The 23,467-nt window shown below is 36.3% G+C and overlaps 1 protein-coding gene across 38 annotated transcripts in view; it reads left to right on the top strand.

Annotated features, from left to right (window-relative positions):
• The window catches only part of Nrxn1 (neurexin I), a 1,059,516-nt gene that overhangs the window by 459,451 nt on the left and 576,598 nt on the right, over positions 1-23,467 (top strand). For 25 of the 38 annotated variants that reach the window (NM_177284.2, NM_020252.3, XM_017317307.2 and 22 more), the window contains 3 exons: positions 3,441-3,824; positions 10,086-10,289; positions 12,818-12,844. In NM_177284.2, the coding sequence (NP_796258.2) occupies positions 3,441-3,824; positions 10,086-10,289; positions 12,818-12,844 (615 nt within the window). The other 13 variants (NM_001346957.1, XM_030249566.1, XM_030249565.1 and 10 more) reach the window with 2 other exon arrangements.

Genomic DNA, 23,467 nt, shown 5'->3' with positions numbered 1-23,467 from the left:
CTCACTCAGGATGATATTCTCAAGGTCAATATATTTGCCTGCAAATTTCATGATATCTTTGTTTTTAATAGCCAAGTTTATATAATTCCTTTGTATAAATGTCTCACATTTTCTTTAGCTGTTCTTTGGTTGAGGGTCATCTGGGTTGTCTCCACTTTTCTGGCTATTATAAATAAAGATGCTGTGAATGCAGTTGAGCAATTATCCAATGGGAAAAATCTTCACCAACCCTATATCCCACAGAACTCTAATGTTCAAAATATAAAAAGAACTCAAGAAATTATACACCAGCTAACCAAATAACTAAATTAAAAAGTGGGGTATGGAGCTAAACAGAGAATTCTAAACAGAAGAGTCTCAAATGGCCTAGAAACACATAAAGTCATGGTCAATATCTTTAGTCACCAGTCAATGCAAATCAAAACGACTCTGAGATTCAATCTTATACCCTTCAGAATGGCTAATATAAAAAACTCATGTGATAACATGTGTTGGCGAGAATGTGAAGCAAAGGAACATTCTTCCATTCCTGGTGGGAGTGCAAATTTGTATAGCTTTGGAAAGAAATTTGATGGTTCCTCAAAAAACAGGGAATAGCTATTTTCCAAGACCTCTTGGGCATATACCTAAAAGAGGCTCCACTATACCACAAGACTATATTTTTATCTGAGCACTAATATAACAAGATTGATGTGGCCCCTTGTACTCCTTTACCCTAGAGTTGTGGGTGGGTCTGAGACTGAGGCTTTCTGACTACCAGCCAAACTGAAAATAACTAGTTATTTCCAACTTCAGTGAGAGACCATGCTACAAAGGAACAAGGTGGAACATTGTAGTGGAGTACCTTAATGTCCTGCTCTGGCCTCCATATTATGCACAGTTACAGATACCTATACACACGTGCATACACAACACACACATACTGCATTCATATCACACATAAGCAAATACATAGGGATTCACTGTCTTTGTCTTTCTTTTTCTCTGTTGCTGTCTCTTTTTCTATGCCTCTCTGTCTCCTCTCTTCCCTCTTCCCTCTCCCCTCTCTCCCCTCTCTTCTCTTCTCTCTCTCTCTCTCTTTCTCTCTCTCAGACACACACACATAGACACACACCACATACTCCAGATCTAGTGAGTATTCTAGATATAATATGGAGGCAACAGAGAGTATAACATTGCTCAAGCCAATAAATCCCTGTGTTTGAGAAATGTCTGAGAATTCTCCTTATTTGTGAACTATAATAGTCTGATTCAAAGCAATTTAGTTTTGCCAATTGCTTTTTAATCTTCCTTAGCTGAATTAAGCTTGTTCTATAAATAACAGGGGAATTTGGGCAAAAGCTATTTAAAGAAAAGTATCCCATTTTCCTCATAGTGTTGTATTTTTGTTTGTTTTTTTTTTTTTAGGTTGTTTTTCTCAGATAGTTCCTCTCAGTTACACATATATAACTTTTATCAACTTCTTTTTCCAGGAAGACTTCTTGAATTTTTCCTCCCTCTAGCCTGTTGCTTTCTATGCCTGCCTTTTTGCCTTCTTCTCAAGATATGCTTTCTTCAGCCTATAACTCACATTAACTGCTATAGAGGATAGGGCCCATCTATGCACTTGCTGGTGAGGTATTTTGGACAATATGGGTTACAAAACAATTCTTTTTAAAAGTGAATGTAGTGATCATTATATTAGGTATGAGTCCGCTCACCTCAATATTATGTATTTCATTTTCTATAATTTCCTTTACTATATTTTTAAAAACATTTTTATAGGTTTAATGTGCTTCTGAGAATTTTCTTCTAAACATTGCCACAATTGAGAAGAATATAAATTAGTTCTTTGTCTTTTTCTCTTTTTAAACAGCCTCTATCAAAATTCCCCACCATTCACCTTTCCTGGCAAGACCAAAATAGCAATGTCTATGTTTCTCCCCTGGGAGTTTTTCCATTGCTTTCTGTGAAAGTCTAAAGAGACAAATGTCCCCATAATGACTTGGATAACTGGGCAGTTTCTTTTAGTGGCTTCCATGCCCTTCTCCCTCAGAAAGACAATCCCTTTATGAAGCTTAGTTCAAGATGGTTTCTGCTGCCAGGATTTAACATATTCCTGGGCGGAGAGTGGGGACCTACAGCCTCCTATTCTTAGGTAAATGTATGTTTTCACTAGGGAAAGGCCCTGGTCTTTGGGTTTCTTTGCAAGCAAATGTACTACATGGCTGTACTTGCATTTCCTCCCTGAGCTTTGAGGGCTCCAAAGAAATGCACCGCTATTAACTATTTTCTTACCCTCCTGTCTTTGTCTCTCTCTGTCTCTGCCTCTGTCTCTCTGTCTCCCCCCACCCCTCCTCGCATTATGATTTAAACCGAAACTACAAATGTAGGAGTAATGAGTTCTTCTTGCGGTGTTTTGTGAATATAATTTGCATCATAGAGAAAAATATATTTTCTGAATGATAAGTTACTAGTAGGAATTTTTATGGTCTGACATGTTTAAATTTTTAAAGAAATGTGCTTTCAGTCATTTTTAATGATTCCATATTTTTCTATAATTCTCAATTATTTCCATATGAATGAATATCTGTTCATTTAACACTTGAGCCTTGGAATCATGGATAATTATAAATCAAAAGACTTTTTTTTCAGCTTGTGAGGAAAAGGAAACTATTGATTTTGATAAGTGGTTTGGTTTAAAAGGAAGCAAGTGATTTTTCTTGAATCTTTCACCAAGTGTAAGGCTGAACATTCCTGTTGTTGTTTGATAAAATCCAGAGTCTGATGTGTTTTCTTAAACACACAGGAGAGACTTCTATTATATATGCATAGCTATAAGGAAGCCCAAAGCATAGAAATGAATTCGTATAGTTATGCACTATAAAAAGTTTCATTTGGACTTTGGAAATATTTCAATCAAGCAGAGTAATCAATCAGTCAAAGAATCTTTCCTTGGCTCACAAATTCATACAAATACTCACGCACACATATTTTATATATATATATATTTCATTGTAGAAAATGTCCACTTTTTTATTGTTTAAAGATGACACTACTATTAGTTGTGTATATACTGTGGTTTTTATGGAATCAAATAGGACCACATTAATTGTAATTTGTTTATTTCTAAAGATATATAATCCCATAGATGACTTCATTTTACTTGGAAGTATTAAACATTGAAATAAAAAAAGAAATGACTATACATATCTGTATGTAGAAATAATTAAATATTTTAAAAAGCCATGATTTTGAAACAGGGCAAGGAGAAGTATATGGTTGGGTTTTGAGGGAGGGAAAACAAAGGGGAAATTATGTAATTATATTTTAATTTAAAATAATAAAAAAGTATAAAAATAGAAATGTGTCTTAAGACACTCTACTGAAGAGAGGGAAAGGAGAGAACCAGAGCTCATTGCATGCCTAAACAACTTCATATTCTCTTGTCTTTGTAACAGGTACCATTTCTGTCAACACACTACGCACTCCCTACACAGCTCCCGGTGAGAGTGAGATCCTGGACCTAGATGATGAGTTGTACCTGGGTGGCTTGCCAGAAAATAAGGCTGGCCTAGTCTTCCCTACCGAGGTGTGGACTGCTCTGCTCAACTACGGCTACGTGGGCTGCATCCGGGACCTATTTATTGATGGCCAGAGCAAAGACATCCGGCAGATGGCGGAAATTCAGAGCACTGCTGGAGTGAAGCCATCCTGCTCAAAAGAGACAGCAAAACCGTGCCTTAGCAATCCTTGCAAAAACAATGGCATGTGCAGAGATGGCTGGAACAGATACGTCTGCGATTGCTCCGGAACAGGCTATCTCGGCAGGTCCTGTGAGAGAGGTAGGCTTTCCAAATTCTAGCAACTAGTCCCCTGCAAGAAACATTTACTAACAGAAACATAGCAGCTTCTCGCGAAGTAACCTGTAGTCCACATCCCAAGACCGGCCATAAGTGAAGCACCTTTAATAATTTTCAAATGGCTTGGTTAAGTGTGTCCACTGCTCTGAAAGTGTGATGAGATGTCTGACTCACAGTGGATGCTTCTTCTGTCTGGTTTTCAACTGCTCACGGTTGTACCTACATATCTAATTTTTTTCTCTGCAGACTATGTATAGTCAAACCCCTCAGAAAAATATAAAGGTACCTGATTTTCTCGTCCTCTCTTTTTGCCAGGAGAGGGATGAGTGTTGAAAACAGAATGAGGATTATGTAAACAGCCAGTCTGTAAAGACCCCTGCTCACAGAAAAACAAAGGCTAGCAAGCATAGCCATCAATCAACCCATGACTTTAAATCAATGGTTTAGTGACTACACTCATTGTCACTTATTTTCTATAATAAAACTAAAAATCAATATGGAAAAAAATATCGATGAGTTGCTCCATCAACCTCTCATGGTACAAATAGCATCTGTCCTTGAGGGACTCAACCTAACCATTACCATGCACTTCTCCTAAAGCCATGCACAGTTACTTGGTTTTCTTCAACCTTAAAAATAGTTCTAATTTAACCTAAAAGTTTAAAAGGACAAGGTAGGCATTTATAAACAGTGATTCAGTGATTTTGGTTGTTTTTTGTTGTTGTTGTTGTTGTTAATCTTAAATACATTAGCTTGTCAGCATGATTGCCAACACTAATACTAACAAAATAGCATAATTATACATTAATCCATGTACCAAAATACCATCATTATTATGTCAGAAATTAAACTAGAGAGGTCAATAGATTGCTTCACAACATGTAAACGTAGTCATTCCCCTTATAGGACTACTGAAATAACTGGGAATTAACATTTGAGCCTAGCTGATTTGTCATCCTTTAGCTTGTATGAGTATACTCTTTATAAATTCCTCTTTGCCTTCTCTTTACTAATTAGTTTGTTTATTTTGTTTTGGAAAACTGCCAAGAGAGAGGAACAAATGACATAGCTCACACAGTAAAATACAGTTAGGCACAATGTGAGATTAGCAGACGTCTGTGAATTAAAATTTGGTTTCAATTTTAATCACTCAAAAACATGCCAGTTATCCGGTGCCTCTTGGTTAAGTGCAGCTAGAGAAAGTGTGTAACTCTACTGCCAAATGAATTGCAAAAGCAGCCAGTTAAATATGCATGGTGTACCACCCTGTGGCAATATCCTGCTACTACTTCTGGCAAAATGAAAATAAAAATGTTAGAGCTTTCTGAGTCAGAAGAGAAGAAAGGGAATATTTATATCCTGCAGTAATTAGATGTAGAGATGGAAATCATATACAGATCTCAAATAAAAGTGTAATAGCAAGCATCATCACTAGGATTTAACATACAGTTTTGATTTATGGTTAGCTAGACATTCCTGCAGATCTCTTTGTCTCTAAGTTAGTCATTACTTGAGAATAAAATAGTGGTATCATATTATTTTTGTTCTGAACTAAAACAGCATATTGCAAGAAGATATTTCTCTTCTAGACTGATGTTTTATCCACATGACTCTGCATATCCTGAGAGCAAGAGTGTTATAAGATGGTTGCCAGGCTCAACACCACAGAATAATGTGCCTTCTGTCCAGGTCTCCGCTGTGCCCTAGTTCAGCAAAAACAAGATCGTCCCTGGACCTTTGAGTTTCAAATTCCAGAGGAAATGTTCAACTCTGTATCCTCTCCAGATACAATCACACCAAACTAGGTTGTTAATCATGAAAGTTCACTGTCAATTCGTGAAATAAAATCACACATATAAAGTTTCTGTTTTAACGTTAAAAATAAATTGTTAGAATGTGGTTCAGTCTATATATGCCACATCATAGAATGATACTGCAGTTATGCTTAATTCCACATTATGAAAGCAAAGAAAAATACATCACAAAAATCTCTGTGACTTACAGAGGAAGATAGTATTTTTCTATACATATTGATGATCTAAGAAAGGCTATTGCAGAAATGGTGTCTTGCATAGATATTAACTATTGCATTTTCTTTATGTGTTTTTTAATGTAATGAGTTTTGAAGGTTAGATCACATAAAAATTATTCTCAGAGATAATGTGAAATAAGAGCACTGGTGCCACCAGAGGTCCACTTCATACTTGTTTGTTAACATTCTAACAGATGGAGGGACAGATTTCAGAGCAATATAATTTGGCTCCCTGTCTGATTTTCATCGTTGATCACAATATGTGACTGCCTTTCAGCAAAACTCAGCACAGGTGTACACTTTAGGCTGAAACCAGGAATACTGCAGAAAGCAAATTTATCAAATCTAATGACAAGGGAGAAGGATATAGAGACGACAAAGTTGAAACTTTTTCCTTCCCTGCTGGGAAGAAATGTCTTGGAATTATCCTACGGAAGGACTCTCTTTTGATGTTCCAAATGATAAAATACTTTTTTGCAAATGTTAAAAGATGCTGCCTAATAGCATAACCTTCAAATGTCAGAATGTTGTCTTACATTTATTTGAAAGTTCTAGACTCCAACCTTGTGCATTTTCTATTTCTTGCCAAATTAAACATCAACTCTAATTATGAGGAATCATTTATGCTTTCAGTTGTCATTTATCAAGTTATCTTCACATTGAGACGTATTTGAAATGGCATACTGGGGCACTCAACTTCTATTACTTTACTACTATGCCATTCCTGACTCGTTTTGGACAACAGTAAAGGCTAATGAGCTGAAATTTTTTTCTACTCTGGGTTATAGTTCAAAATATATTTGACTAATTGTTGATTGTATATTTCTAAAAAGATGAGTTTTCAACTTAGTGTTCAAATTGAGCTATTTATAAATAAAAATGAAATTATTTCAAATATTATTATATAATAGAGTAGTTATGCACATTAATTAAGCCAAATAAACAAATAATAGTTTAGTCCTTTTATCTATATGATAGCAAAATAACAAAGCAATCTATAATGGATGTATCACTTTTATTGAATTATTTGTTGGTTTGCATGATTGAACAAAGGTTAGAAAAGGAAAACTAAGTTCAAGTATCACTTTAGATCTCACTGTGACCTCATAGCCATGCTTCAGTTGTTTCTTAGGAAGCTACTTCCAGGTATCTACATTGACTTCTGTCTCTTACAACATTGTTACATGGAGAAACTTTTATTTAATTTGAAATTTTGATAACAGAAAATAAAATAATATATTTTAAGATTACACTTTATATTTTCAGCTATTAGATCTATGAATAACAACAGGTGTAACAGGATAAATAAAACCATTTTGTTTTGAATTTATGAAATTCTTGGGCAAATGGATGTATCTAGAGGATATTATCCTGAGTGAGGTAACCCAATCACAAAAGAAGTCACTTGATATGCACTCACTGATAAGTGGATATTAGCCCAGAAACCTAGAATACCCAAGATACAATTTCTAAACCACATGAAACTCAAGAAGCAGGACTCCCAATGCGTGGATACTTCATTCCTCCCTAGAATAGGGAATAAAATACCCATGGAAGGAGTTGCAGAGACAAAGTTTGGAGCTAAGATGAAAGGATGGACCATCCAGAGACTGCCCCACCTGGGGGGCCATGCCTCCAAACGCAGACACTATTGCATATGCTGGCAAAATTTTGCTGAAAGGACCCTGATATAGCTGTCTCCTGGGAGGCTTTGCCAGTGCCTGGCAAAAACAGAAGTGGATGCTCACAGTCAACTATAGGATGGAACACAGGGCCCCAATGGGGGAGCTAGAGAAAGCAGCAGAGGAGCTGAAAGGGTCTGCAACCCTATAGGTGGAACAATACAAACTAACCAGTACCCCCAGAGCTCGTATCTCTAGCTGCTTACATAGCAGAAGATGGCCTAGTCGGCCATCATTGGGAAGAAAGGCCCCTTAGTCTAGCACACTTGGACTAGGGAAACTTCAGGGCCAAGAAGTGGGAGTGAGTGGGTAGGGGAGGGGGGGGGTATGGGGGACTTTTGGGATAGCATTTGAAATGTAAATGAAGAAAATATCTAATTAAAAAATTTAAAAAACAAAACAAAACTATTTTGTAGTTTCACCTTCAAATTAGACTGATTGATTTTTTTTTTTTTTTTTGGACATTACAAATTTGCTTGGTCTGGTAGTAGACATAATAAATGTTTTATTGCTCTGGGGAGTGTTTATACAAGCTTTGTATCCACATGCCAAAAAGGTCTTTCAGGTGCTTTCAGGGTAGATAGCACTTACTAATTCAAGAAGCCTTTATGGGGTCTCTCTGTGTCTGGCTCAGTTGCTCTATGGTGCCTGAGTGGTGAGTGACTGACCTGCTTCCTTAGGGCATTTTCCTAAGAGCAGTTGCAAATGACACCATCCAAACAAATAAGTTACAGTTAAAAACAAGAGGGGTAATAGTTCAATCAGAGGAGGGAGCCATGTTGTTCAGAAGAATTGCTCATCAAAATCCAGACTTCTGAAAGGACCTAACATTTATAGGTTGTAGCCATCCATTGGCCATGGATAACTGGGTTAACTGAAAGGGAGGCTGGAACTGAAAGAAAAAAAAAGAAAAAGGATGGGATGTGGGAGAAGGATGAAGCCAAGACAAAGGTTCTGATCAAGGCTCAAAGTTTAATATTCAGCACTGCATTTATACAGGGAGAACCCCCAGACCCATCCTTTGTTTCAGCTGGATTATGTTGCAAAGCAAGCTCAGCAGGCATTCATTCTATTCCTCAAGGCTCCTGTAGGAAATTGCAAATGTGGCAATGTGTCCTCAAATAGGTCCTAAAACCCAAGGTGGCAAGCACTCAAGGTCTATTTAGTGTGCTCAAGGCTGGGAGTCCTGGAAACAATGTGTAATACTTAGAGATTCAAGTCACTCATTCAAGCCTTGAATGGAAACAAATGATAAGTCTCTTAGAAAAGCTTTGGACTGTCATGATTTTCTGATATAAAAACTTTGAAAGCCAACCCAGAAAAGAACTATAACAATGAGTAGTTACAGCCACAAAGCTGTGCTGTGTGGTGGTAAAGCCAATGGCTATGCTGTGTAAATAATGGAAGTAATGAAGTCTCTCTTACTTTGCTTTCATCCTAGGTAGCTTTTCTTTTATTAAATGGCGTTTTGAATGACCAGAAACAACAAGAAAGCAACATGACTCAGACTTGTTTCTCAGTGTCTCACCATCATATGGTATTGAGTACTGAGGGGTGCTCTTTCTTAAGCACTCTGCCAGAAGCAGTTTTGATACTGATTCCTTCATGTAGTGAAGTTAGCATTCCTTTAGGACAGTGTTGTGATTTCCATATGCCTTAATTTAGAAACATACCCACAGAAATCCAAATCCTATTTCTGGCCACACCCATATTTCATGTATAAAGTTACAGGTGCTTTAGTAGTGTTTCAATATTTAGGACACCAGGCTTGTTCTTAAATTATTTCTTACTTGTAAAGAAGAGATTACGAGATTATGGTTTAAGGTATTTTAAAAGCTTTTCTCATTAAACAGAATAACACAGTAGAAATCTCATTGCTTATCGGATGATATGTTGTTGGTTTTTTTTTTATGTTGTTGATTTTTATTTCCTTCTTTAGAATGTTAGCTTTGATAGAGAGGATGATTTCTACATTTTAGTAATATTTTAATTTTAGAGTAGATTATGTGAAAAAAAATATTGACAGTAGCTTCTATTCCCAGGGATTTTCCTGACACTCCTGACCTTAGATATCGTCCAGGAATATCCTCTTCAATTTTTGCTCATGCAGAATCAATCAGCACCCCAAGCCTGGCTAATCTTGTAGGATAGTTAGAGCTCTCACTGGCCATGCATGCACACATCATTGAAGATTTTGCCATCAGGCTTACTCTGTAGCTATTCAAACCATGCCCATGCTTTTTACAAGGGAATTTATACTCATGAAACATTGATAGCCCCATGTGGTCAATGCTATAACATATGCAATAGGTAGAGGGTCTTTCCGATTGTTAGTATATACTTAACAAAGGAAGGAGTCTTCGCTAGCATGTCCCTTGCCATTACAAAACAAGAAACTCATTTCTGAATCAGATGAGATGATTTTACCACTGATGTCCCGGAAAGAAAACTCAGCAGCCTCCTCTCTCCCTCCCACATGTGCGCGCACTACACTAATGCAAACTGAACTGTGTCCGGTTCCCTCCGTAGAGGCAACGGTTTTGAGCTACGACGGGAGCATGTTCATGAAAATCCAGCTTCCGGTGGTGATGCACACTGAGGCTGAGGACGTGTCCTTGCGGTTCCGATCCCAGCGTGCATATGGTATCCTGATGGCGACCACTTCTAGAGACTCTGCAGACACCCTTCGATTGGAGCTAGATGCAGGACGTGTGAAACTCACGGTCAATCTAGGTAAAACAGGCCTTCCGCAATTCAGCTAACACGTCTCACTTTTTGTTCAGTTTTGCCTGCAAATGTTTATCGACTAGCCTGTTTGCTATGGAAAGTTAAAACAACTGAGCAATGCTTTGGTGGGCATCACTTTTTTTTATGTTATGGGTTTTTTTTTTTAATTTTTTTTTATACTCATAATTTAGTGCTTTGTGATTCCTACCAACAAGGCTACGGGGACGCCCTATCAGTGAGATGAAATTTGAAACTTTGAATTATGAGGTTTTAAGATGCCTCAAGCTGAATTTTTCTCCTATTATATTTTCTGATGTTTTAATGGGTCATAGATGACACCTTTGCAAAAACAAATGTCTGAATATGTTAGATAAGATGCACATGGAATATTCAATTCATACTTGCTCCTACTTCCTCCATGGGCTTCTCCTTTTATAGTCATCTTTGTGGTCCTCCATCTCTTCTGTTCTTAAGTAATGTGTGGGATATCTTGCTGTCACTCAGCAATCCACAACCCTTCAATGCCCAAAGTCTGCGGCCCTCAGCAAACAGCCATGAGAACAATAAGGACACAGGCTCCTTTACAGACTGATAATGCTTTCCTGATTAGAGGCACCATCAACAAGGTTGCTACAGTAAAACCTCACAGATCTGGATGATTTATGGAGTGATAAAAAAAATCAAAGAAAACATTGAACTGTTTAATTTTAGAAGTTGAGCACCTTAAATTTTTTATTTAATTTAAAACCTAAAATTACTACAAGCTGTGAAGTTTGACAAGGGACGGGCTTAGAAGTTTACTTTACCCAATGAAGATGAAAGGTCCCTCCATAAAGAGATTTGTATTTTATGCAAGTTCTGCCATTAACTTCTTCTGAATCCTTGAATTTACTTTTCTACCTGAGCTTGACCTTTCAAAAATCTTCTCTTTTCGCAGGTACCCCCTACCAATAACATCCTCACACCAAGAGAAGATTCAATATTCTGCCCAATAAATTTTAATGTTATCATTAAATTCAAAGAAGTGAAAATGAATGAGGTTTTACTGTACTTCTTGACAGTATTAAATACACACACACACACACACACACACACACACACACACACACACACACACACACACAAACACGAATCAGGAGAGGAAGAAAACCAAATTTTGAAACCATATAGATTTTTTTTTAGAAAGATGATGTTAACAGAACAACCCATGACTTTCGTGACAATCCTACATTTTCAAATTGTGATGGGTACAGTAATAGCTTAGAAAATAGAAAATAAATTCTTTCTAGCATATTGCATTTAATTACATTGAATTAATACAAATTCAACTACATTTATTAGTTTAAAAAAACATACACACTACTGTTTATTGTTCTGTTAGCGTTCCCTCTAGTGACCATTAGGGTTACTACAATGAAATTGAATACATGGCTTAATTGTGCCAAGAGGCTGTTGTGTTGTTCAAAATGAAAACACTTAGAGAGATTCTCACCAGCAAAGCATTCTGTAGAAGGAGTTGTGTAGCTGCTGGTCCTTGGCTGTTTGCAACCACTTTTCTGATGCGGTTGACGACACATGACAAACTTAGCTATATGGACACAGAATCTAGGTTATATTTTTCATGCTCCCCAAAGGCATTAAATAATAATAATAATAATAATAAACCCCAAGATGCATATATCTCTCCATAAAACATTCCATATAGTTCTTTAAAAATAACCACTCTGTTATTCACACCAGAAATTCTGTTCTTATATCTGCTTTCATGTGAAGCAAGCATACAAAAGAAAAGATGAGGAATGTAGTGTGAACTTGCCACACAATGCATAAAGACAGCATTGGTAGCTCCTAAGAGAGGCATAGGCCTGGGCACTCCAGGGGATGGCTACTCTACAGCCACTGTATTTTCTAAGGGTCCATGAAGTTTTTTCTTTTCTCCTTCTGTGAATGCAAGGTGTGAAATCTACCAATATCTGGTTGTAAACATTTAGTGTCCCAGAAAAATCAAAATCAAAGGAGAAATATACAACCATACTAGAATAAGAAATGAATAATTTTATTTTTTTCCTCTATTTGATTGCTAAAGTTTTAAAGACTTTTGTGAGCCTTTGTGGGATATTAGATTTTCGAAGTCCAAGATGTCTGAGCCTAGCTGAGCTTGCACTGTACCCCATTGTGACGGAGCACTTTTAACTTTTGGTGAAGATAACAGTCTGTTCTTTCACAGATGGGGAGAATGTAGCAACCAGTCTAAGCCAAGCATCTTTGACAGTTAACTACTTCTTACGTTACTTAGATTTGTCACCATGTAGCTCTGTTTGAATTGGCCATATTTTGAAACGTTCTCTTGTTTTCAATGGTACAATTTTATAACAATGAATCTGGGTTATAGAAGTACATAACGAATAATGACATGGAGTGGCCAAATTTGCATGTGTCTGTCCCCAGAAGGGTGGACTGTAATTTTATTGGATGTCTGCAGCTATTACCTTGAAGGATAAATATTCATTTTTCATCTATTCTTCCCCATCTAGATTGTATCAGGATTAACTGTAATTCCAGTAAGTGCCTATTCAAAATTTTTAAACTGTTTTTCCTCCATTACAATGTAAGCTAGTCAAGGAAAAGAGAGAGAAAGAGAGAGTAAGAGAAATACATTTATAAATTTCATGATGAAGCAGTCCATCATCTGGGATGTAAAAATTCATTTTATATTTAAACCAGTCAAAGGGTTTCCCACTAAAGTTCCTCCTCCTGTTTGGGAAAGAAATGGCATATATTTTGAAGCAGAAGGCATTTGGACAGATCTTGAGGTTCAATAGTTTCCTTTATAATTAAATAGAAAAACATACCATGGGCCTTATTTCCTTCTGTTTCTATCACTTAATTCAAATATATAAAAGAGATGTCTAACTTATCTTATTTTGGGAATTGTTAACCAAAGTTCTAAACTCATACAAAGATTTATGTAGACACAGTATTTTCTTCCTGATCTTATGCTCTGAGACAACCATGAACCAGGAGAGTTCATTCTTGATTATTAAGACAATCTACATGATGAATTTTTACATCCTGATCATATATCTACAAAAATAACTAAAACCATTCAAATATGTGATATGCATGCTAAATGATGAGTCAGAAAGATGCATGGACTGAGTTTTATTTGAATTTTCATGGAGATCTGAAAAGATACAAGGACTGTGGTTTTATTTTGAGCCCCAGCATTAAGTAATAAGCAAACCAATTACAATTCTTTCTGTGAATCTTTAGATTTTTCTTTTTCAGGTTTTGCTGACCACATAAAGGAAGCTCTTCCAATGACCACAAATTCATTAGCTATGTAATAAAATGATTTTAATAAACCTCTAATCTCTCATTGCCATAGTAAGATTCTGGTCTCTGGCCCTGGAAGAAAACTGCCTGTGCATTTGTGGGACTCCTGAAATATACGACTGTGTTTCTATGAAGCAACAACTCTTTTTTTTTGAGGGAAAAAATTGCATAAGCAAAATAACCTCTCTACTAAAATGTATTTTATTGCATATTCTTGAGCTTCTACATAAGTGATCCATATTTGTCCTCTTGTGTGTTAATATTGCTAAGCAAAAAAGGTGAGTCTGATAAATCACTGAATAAATACTGAATTATAAACTATAAACAACAGTGCCAGGCACTTAGACATTATCATAAACAAAAGAATTCCTAAATATTTTCTCTCTGATCTTTAACCCCAATGCAATTTCAAGTATGCATCACCTCCTATTCAATCATTCTCTTGAATGCCTGGCTGAAAAGTAATTTTATAAGTTTAATAGACCTGATTCTCTAGGCCTGGTGCCTGAGTGTGGAGAAGTGCAGACAGATGAAGTTATATCCACAGAGTGCTATCCTCAAAGGTGGATTTGTACCTTAACCTAATGGTAGACTACTGATTCCTGCTGAATTGGAGAAAATTCTTGTGGTGAGAATACTCATTTCTTGAGATCTACTTTAGGTAGTCCTTTCATTTTATTTTTACTAAGAACTGAAATAAAACTTTCACTTTTAAACTTATAAAAGGAAAATGTGCACTTTGACAATTATTCCTATTCACTGAGTCAAATATGATTCTTGCTTCTTCTTCTTCTTCTTCTTCTTCTTCTTCTTCTTCTTCTTCTTCTTCTTCTTCTTCTTCTTCTTCTTCTTCTTCTTCTTCTTCCTCTTCCTCTTCCTCTTCCTCTTCCTCTTCCTCTTCCTCTTCCTCTTCCTCTTCCTCTTCCTCTTCCTCTTCCTCTTCCTCTTCCTCTTCCTCTTCCTCTTCCTCTTCTTCTTCTTCTTCTTCTTCTTCTTCTTCTTCTTCTTCTTCTTCTTCTTCTTCTTCCTTTTCTAGCTACAATTACTTAGAACATACATTGAATATATGTCAGTCTTCTTAGACTCAAGTCTTCATAGTACCACGAGACTGTGGTCCTATGGTCCTATGAACAGTCTTTTTTCATACTTTAGTAAGTTCATAGAATAATAATTTTGAATACAAAGATTGTCATCTCTTAGTGATTTTTTCCTTTTAAAAGTAGTATAAGTAGCACATGAATACTTGAATTAAACTAATGTATTACAGCTTTCAGTGCACACTTCAGACAGGAGTGGAAATGGCTTAGCTTAACTGTAGTGACTGGTGGAAGCATTCAATGACCAGGTAACATTCCCATTTTCTTTTGCCTTTGTTTTACTTGGAAAGCAGTGGGCAGATTTAGTGAGTTTCATAAATATGAGTCAAATTTGAGAATAATTAGGAATTTACACATCTAATAACATTCACCTGTTTTCATCTGCCCTTCACCTTGTAGTTAACCAAAAATTAATTAGAAATATTTGCATCTCAGTCCAACTTCAAAGAGCCATTTATTTGTAGAACTTTTGTGAGCCCTAAGCTTATCTGACACTTTTGCATAACATCACTATCTTGAAATATTAATATGAAGCACTTCAACTGACTGATATATTTTAAGAGAGCTACCACAGGCACTAAATGATCTATAACACCAACAGATTTCCATGTGATGAGGACTCATACTCTAAATTGTTTCACTTAAGTAGAAGCCACCAGAGATAGATTTCTGTACATTTACTTAGAATTGCACTGTAGTCTCTATAGCACCCCCATTTCCAGACTCCTTTTTCTAGTCTTTGCCATTGAAACCTGGTGAGTTGAGAAGAGGCCTTGTCTGGGAGTTCTCAACCCTACCCTGTAAGAGACACCTGCTGTGTTTCTCCCTCTACCATCCCCACATTACAAGTATAGATGCAGCTCTAGAACCTTCTGTAACAGGCAGACAGATTTTCCTCTGAGAAAGGACTGAAATCCCAAGAGCTGACTTTGTCACATATCTTGTGGCTGTCATTTTGTTTTTCCAGTGTTTTGTTGGTAAAGGAGAAGTTTCTAAGACCCATCAGACTTCCCTGCCATATCTTTGCTGATATCAGTATGAAAATGTGTTTGCTGCCTGAAATTTAGAATTAGAGTGTGGTCAGGTTGAAATCCACAAGCTGAAATATAAACATGAGCATCAATCGATCGCCTCTGTCCTCTGCTCAGGATAACGGAGCAGGAAGATTAGCCTTTCCTTATTTCACATATTGTGTGCATCAGTCAGTTTTCTGTTGTGATAAGCACTCGGACCATATACAGCTTAGGGAGTGAGTAGGATTTGTTTGGGTTTGTGAAGCCAGAGTCCATTGTGACAGGGAGGCCTGAGCAGGCTTTGCTGCTCCCATGGGGAAAGAGGCAGGAATCTAGAACCTCACATCTTTACCTTCAGAGTGAATGGAAAGTAGGAGGAAGCTCTCCAAGCTAGCCCTCAGTGACAGGCTTCCTCCACCAAGACTGCAGCTTGCAGATTTCCCGCACCTATTGCCACCAAATGGGAGCCTGCGACTGGGAAGGAGCATTTCCGGAAGACACCACACCTTGACGCACTTATTTTGTGATACAATTGGCACAAAAGAAAAAAGCCCACCTACTACCTTTTAGCGCAGATAATTTCTGGGTAAGTAAAGATGATTTAATACAGTTAGATGGGTAAGAACTGTGAATTCACATACATTTAACATGAAGATGCAAAATATTTGAATTAATTTAAAAAGCTGTAGACCACTTGCGAAAAACCATCATAAAGCTATACTAACATGAACTAAATAATAATAAAATTTGGTCAGAACAAAGTGTTTTTAGCTGAAGCCTCAGTCATTAGCTATAAAATAGTGTTTTGAAAATATGAGTATTGGGCAGTTTCTTGACTGGTATGTGCTATTTATGGCTTAAGTTCTTTTAATACTCTAAAAATATTTAATACTCTAAAAAATCTATGACAGAGACAGGAGACATCAGAGTCAGTGTCAGAGTCAGAGTCAGAGACAGACAGAAATGGAGGTTTCTGTCCCATGTAAATTTTTTTCAAATGCATTGTTTTAGGGTCTGCACACAATTTTAATCTCATTCTGTTTCCTACTTCATTACAAAACCACAGAGACTAGTCTCTTTGAAAATTTTAGAGTTACCAAGCAAGCCTGACTTCAAACTGGAGACCTAGTGATTTTACACAAGATGTTCAAAGTGATTAGATGATCTTTTTCTGAAACAATTGTGTTTGTGGTGGCATATTGCTTATTTGATACTTATAATTTTGTTAAGCACCTTAGACATGTTAGTGTGATAACCTTTGAAGGTTGGAAATATTTGAAAAACTGGATGTCAAACGTACACTCATGACCCACGGGTAAGTCCTCATGGTCATAGAGGAAACCACTTTTATTTTGAAGTGGATGTAGGCATTATCTAACCACTTTTATTTTGAAGTGGATATAGGCATTACTTAATGAGGTGTTTTTGCTTGCTTTGTTTGGTTTTTGCTTGGTACTTTTAATAGATTTTGTTTTTTCATACTACTAACCTAACTACAGGATGTTCTTGCCTACAGAAAGACATGAAGCCACTAGAGCAATTGATTATGTGTCAATGTGTGTGTGTGTGTGTGTGTGTGTGAGAGAGAGAGAGAGAGAGAGAGAGAGAGAGAGAGAGAGAGAGAGAGAGAGAGAGAGAGAGAAGGTATGAGGAGGGAGAGGTAGAAGGACAGGGACAGGGACAGGGACAGGGACAGAGACGTCAGAGTCAGTGTCAGAGTCAGAGTCAGAGTCAGAGTCAGAGACAGAGACAGAGACAGAGACAGAGACACAGACACAGACAGAGTCAGAGTCAGTACATATCCTTGTAAAACGACATGTTGATGATAAGTCACTATCTCTATGGTTCTCCATCTTCATTTTTTAAGACCAAGTCTCTCACTAAACCTAGAACTCAGTAGCTGGTTAGACCCAGTAGTTCTTAGTGAGCAAAATGGAAAGATCCAAGTCCAGGTATAGAGACCAAAAGCATTTACTGCAGTGCCCAGATATTCTGTGCATGCTGGAGACCCATGCTCGGGTCCTTCATACATGGCCTGCAAGCATTTCACACACTGAGCGATCTCCCTCACCTCAGAAATGGATTTTAATACATCCGTGGTCCCTGCTTTGCTTGTTTTTATTTTGCTTTCTTTTTGTGCTCTGTGTTGGTCCCCTCTCCCTCCCTGCTACTTCTTCCTTCCTCCAGCTTACCCCTTCCTTTCTATGCCTCTATTGTGGCTTTCTTTTACTCCCCTTCTTGATTTTTTACAAGAATAAAAGTTACTGGGGAATAAAACAATTACTTCAATAGGCAAGACTTTCAACTCCTTTTGGCTTATTAAAAAACGTGATTTATCTAAGGTACCTAAACAACAAAATTACACAAGATATTAATGTGGATGAAATGTTGAAGGTGAAAGTTCAAAGTCTTTTTACAACACAAAACCCAAGTCCTGGAGACAAAGAAATCTAGAGCCAAGTACTTCACCTCACTTTCAACTTGGGGAGAGATAAGCAACATTTTGAACAGCATTGTTATTGGAAAATGTACTTTGATGGATGTCTGGGGTGGATAATAAGATCTTTGTATTATCATTTTATCACCAGAATGAAAAGATCAACTGGATATTAGTTATCACCAATTTTTTTATGTAGATAAAAATGGAAAGCAATAAAAGAATGTAAAATGTCAACCTGAGGCACTTAAGCCATTTTAGATTGCTGCAATCAAGCTGTCACTTGGAGAGCAACTTAATAATGGAGGAACGTATTCTGCAGTATAGCACAGAGGAGAAGCAGCAAACATGAAGCTCTGAGCTGCATGGCCCCTGCAGAGCAGAAAACCTTACATGGAGGTTTCTGCTTACTGTCCCAGTGTTGGTGGTGGTTTTATAGAGTTTATCTGTAATTGTCCGTGAATGACTGATGTTGCCTAGCACATAGGATAGATGACATTGATAAGAAAGCAGACGAAAAGGAAAATGCAGAATATTTGCTATTGTTATTGTGTGTATGTACAAAGGAAAGAGAGATAAGAAACAATTTGGTAAATTCTTTTTAGCTGAACTTTAATCGTAATTGAATATAACACATAGAAGAAAAATGTTTTTAACTGAAAACAATCAGCTAAGACATAGTCTAGACAGCTGTTAAACCTTGAGTGGAATCTGAAGGAAGCCTATTTGAATCATCTACACATTTAAATTTGGGGGAAGTAGGATGAAGAATATATAGTCTTTTCTGAGTATTTACATGACTGCATAGGTAGATAGAGCTATAGGTAGGTGAATGATTGAAGACTTTGTTCTAATGTGATGAACAATCTCATTGTTTAGCTGCTAGAAAGCTACAGTGCTCCAACATGCTTGGAAAGACTTTGGGGCACTAACAACCCTTCTTAAACCAGGTGAAGGCAGAGTTGCTACTTAGTGCTGATTGGATTTAAATTCTCTTTTACTATTGACCACTGACTTTGTTACCATTGGTCTTGGCCAAATTGCCAGAAAAATCTATAAAGTTTCTGAAGAACCAATTCTGACTTTATATTTCTTTTTTTTGTCCCTATAAGATGGGAGTTTCCTTTTTTATAGCTAAGTGTCACCAAATGACTGCATTGTGTAATTTTGTTCATTGAGAGAACTGATCTATGAACATCTATATGCATTGCTTTAGGTGTCTCATTGAGATGTATGGTTAGAGTTTCTTTAGCTTTAAAATTATGCTACTTCTTTTCTTTGTTTCTACAGTGAGAATCGTTGCTCTTTTTATATCTGTCCTTATAATGATTCAGTTTCATAAGCAGCTAATTTCTATAAGATGAAAAAACAAAACAAAACAAGACTCGAAGGCCCCAAAACAAAAACAAACAAAAACCTATTGTTTAAGAACTTGTATTTAAAACAACATCTAATATCCAGGAGATATTAATACAAAAAAGTAATACCCAAATGCCCATCAAATACTCCTTTAGCAACTAGCATCGTCAGCTTTGTGCACATAAATTAATGACTTGTGTACTAGCAGATATTCACCTAACAATGTGAAAATAAATATCATGATCATAAAGTTCAATGAATATAAAATCAATAAACACGAGCTATATTGGTCAGTCTTAACAATGAAGGTTTCTTACTAGGACAATAAGAATTGATACAATATGAGTTAATTTCAGTCATTACAGGCAGTTTTTTGGGGGTGAGGGGGTTGAATGGGGTTTAGCCACTCAAAAATTGTTAAGAGTTCTGTTGCTTTAACTATGAGGTTTTGCCACCTCCCTTTTCAATATTTTGTGATAATGATGGTTAAGCTGTCTGCCCTTTTTGTCATCCTGGTGTCTTGGTCACTGCTCTCTTTTTTGCTGATTTTTTTTTCTGCTTCTCTTCAGCTTTACCTTTGTTTTGTCCTTGGTGTACTCCTGGTGCCATTTCCCTTGTCAATGTTTCCATTCATGGCTGGTTCTCTGCTTCCTGTTTTTAAAGTTTGCATTGTTGCTCTTGATCTGTTTTCTATGTGTATTTGTGGGTCTAAACTCTCCTAGAAGAACTGAGTGTGCTACTCACTCCTTAGTATCTCACTGGACAGAGCTTGCCATTACAGCCTCAGGAGCTAAGGAGTGGGTTAGCCTTAAAGAATGCCACTCTTGATCTAATCTGCCGGCTTGAAAACATGGTACAACATGGTACACTACCTTCAGGGCAGACACTGGGACTTCTGGAATTCCACAAATGCTAATGCTATGAACTAAAATATTTTCATAGTGGTCATTAAATGGCTTGGAAGATGGTAATGTCTTCACTACATCACTGTCATATAAATCAAGTGAAATAAATAGAAAGAGGGCAGATACCAGAATTGAACAATATTTTTAAACTTATTAATGAAAGCAAAGAGCAAGATGGTTATGTAATATATTGGGAATATAATGTTCAAAAATAATAAATGTTAAGACACTCAAATTATTATAATTTTATTTCTATCAATTGTACTCTTTTGTTAATTATTCTAATATAACTTTGCATCACAACTACCTTTGACTTAAGCAATCTTTGACTTAAATACAGACTTGTAATACTTGATGCATACATAGAACTATTGAAACCACTGGAATTTTAAACTCTATTGATTACATATATATGTACATATAAACTTGCTTTAGAAATGTATGACATAACCATGTCACTTTGCACATGCTCATAATCTTCTGTTTTTCAGAAGTAGAAAAGAGGACTAGGAATTCGAAGTTACTTTTATGTACTAGCAAGCTTAAGGTCTATCTGGTTTATGTGAGACTTGTGAAAAATATAGAAAAGTGGGAAGAAGGGAAGGAAGGACAAGAAAGAGAGAAAGCATGAAGGTAAGAGGGGAAGCTATGTATAATAATATCAGAATCATAAATAAATTTACATGAGAATGATGTAAGGGGATAGTGAAATTTGTACATGAATAATGAGATACACAACTAGAATCAGAAAATTTCCAATATAGATACTCACTCACTGGTGAGAAATATAAAGAATTCTGAATAATTGTATATGTAAATGTCCAGAAGTTAGGATACACATCCATATAAAAAGAGGTTGAGTAGTTTATTAATGTAAAAATAAAATAACACCAAACCCAACTGAAACCTGCAAGTAACAAACTTCTGCTCTGTGTCTCACGAGTTATAAAAGTTCTTTTCAAATTAAAGAACTTGACTTAATTATCGAAACTCTTCTAGAATATAAGTTTATTCACCTCATGAATAGTGTAGATACAGGCAGACTAATAAATAGCTAGACCATGACAGTGAGTACAATAACATGAAACTACGGAATAATTTTAATAACCACATATGTGAATCCTGAACAGAATTCCAGAGGTGATAACTTTTGATGTATTTAAATAGATCCTGTTTATATAAACCCTAGTGTTTTTTTTCTAAAAATTTAATATAGTAAATCAGCTCAGAAAATCCATATTACAAAGAGTACTTTGAAAGTTCTTTAAACTATATAATATACTAAGTAAAATTATTTCAGTCAATAGCTGTAAGAAATAACACTCCACTGAGGGTAAAGACTAACTGCTCGTAGAAGATGTCCCTTGTAGTAGATTCTTGTGTTTTATTCCAGTAATGGAGAGAGGGAGTGGAGGAAAGGAAGGACAGGCAAGCAGAAAGACAGACAGACAAAGACAGGGAGACACACACACACACACACACACACACACACAGAGAGAGAGAGAGAGATAGAGAGAGAGAGAGAGAGAGAGAGAGAGAGAGAGAGAACGTTTTTCTAAAATTGCTGGAAATGTGTCTTTCTGTTGGTGAGGTGCTAGGGACTTTAATTTCTTGCTTTGGTTTATCATGTTCACTTTCTAATTCATGTAATGATTTTTTCTTTACCTTTTAATGTGAACACAGTCAAAATTAAAGGTATATATTCTGTTAAAATATAATTAAAACCAACCTTAGTATTCTTTAGCATGATTTTTCCTACATACATAATATATTCTTACATTTTAAATTTACTGACATATAAAGTTCTCTTTTATTTTAATCTTTAAAATAACCAGAATAAGTATATTTTTAAAAATTATTTTACTTTTAATTATGTGTATTTGTGTGTCTGTGTGTAGATATGTGAGCATATGAGTGCAGGTGCCCAAACACTGCAGAAGCAGGTGTCAGATGCTCCGAAGTTGAAGTGACAGGCAATTGTGTGCTCTCTGATATGGATATTGGGAAGTGACAGGTCCTCTGTAAGAGCAGTGCATACCCCCAACAGATGAGCCATCTCTGTAGTCCATACATGTCTTTTAAGAATACATTTGGTTCCAAAACTGAAATAATAGTCACATTTGGAGGCTTTGTGGAACAGAAAATATTCAAAAGTAGAATATAATTTCAAACTTTACAGAAAACTTTTACTAACATATCAATTGCTATCACAACTCATATTTTGCATAATACATGCTAAGAGTATGATAGCATGTATATAATACATGGTTTTTATGCAGATAGACCACGAATCACAGATTGTTAAAGTTTAGCAATGTGTTGTAAACAATTGTAAATGAGTTGCAATATCTTGAGATTCATTTGTTATTTCTCTCATTTTATGGCAAAATGACTTAAAGAAATTCTAGAATACTAAGCCAATTGCAAGATAAAATAAAAATACAATACAGGATTCTATCACAGTGGATCACTACTGTCAGTTTTCTCAAATGATTTTGTGAAAATGATTTTAAGGAAGAAACCAAAGGAGTAGATCCACAGATGAGATACTTCTAGATAGTCTACATTGTCACTGTCTATGGCCTTCTAAGGAGGAACATCAGCTAGGAATCAGTGCTGGTAGTGAACCTTGGTAGCATTTCTGCAGTATCCCCCATCAACCCACGTTAATTGGGAGAAAAAGTTTTCTTTCCAGCAGTCATTACACTGGCTGTCTCATCACTCTGCAGGATCCCTTCCCGAGAGTAAGGCAAGCTGTTCACATCAGAAGATTCTGATCTAAAGACGACTTTAACGAAAGAAGCAATTCCACTATTTTTTCCAAAACCAATTGTTGAAACAACAGCACTAAAGTTAGGGACTAAAACTTAGATAATAATTAAGTTCATGGTAATTAAACAAAAATCTCTTTTATTGTATATTGAAATCCTAGTAAAGAAGGATTTTGCAGTCATTGTGAAATATTTTATTCTCTCTGTCTCTCTCTCTCTCTCTGTCTCTCTGTCTCTGTCTCTCTCTCTCATTCTTGGGTAACAAC

The sequence above is a fragment of the Mus musculus genome, chromosome 17 (assembly GCF_000001635.26).
Source record: "Mus musculus strain C57BL/6J chromosome 17, GRCm38.p6 C57BL/6J".
Classification (NCBI taxonomy): domain Eukaryota; kingdom Metazoa; phylum Chordata; class Mammalia; order Rodentia; family Muridae; genus Mus; species Mus musculus.
The sequence above is the reverse complement of the archived record's forward strand: the minus strand, read 5'-3'. Positions and strand labels throughout refer to the sequence as shown.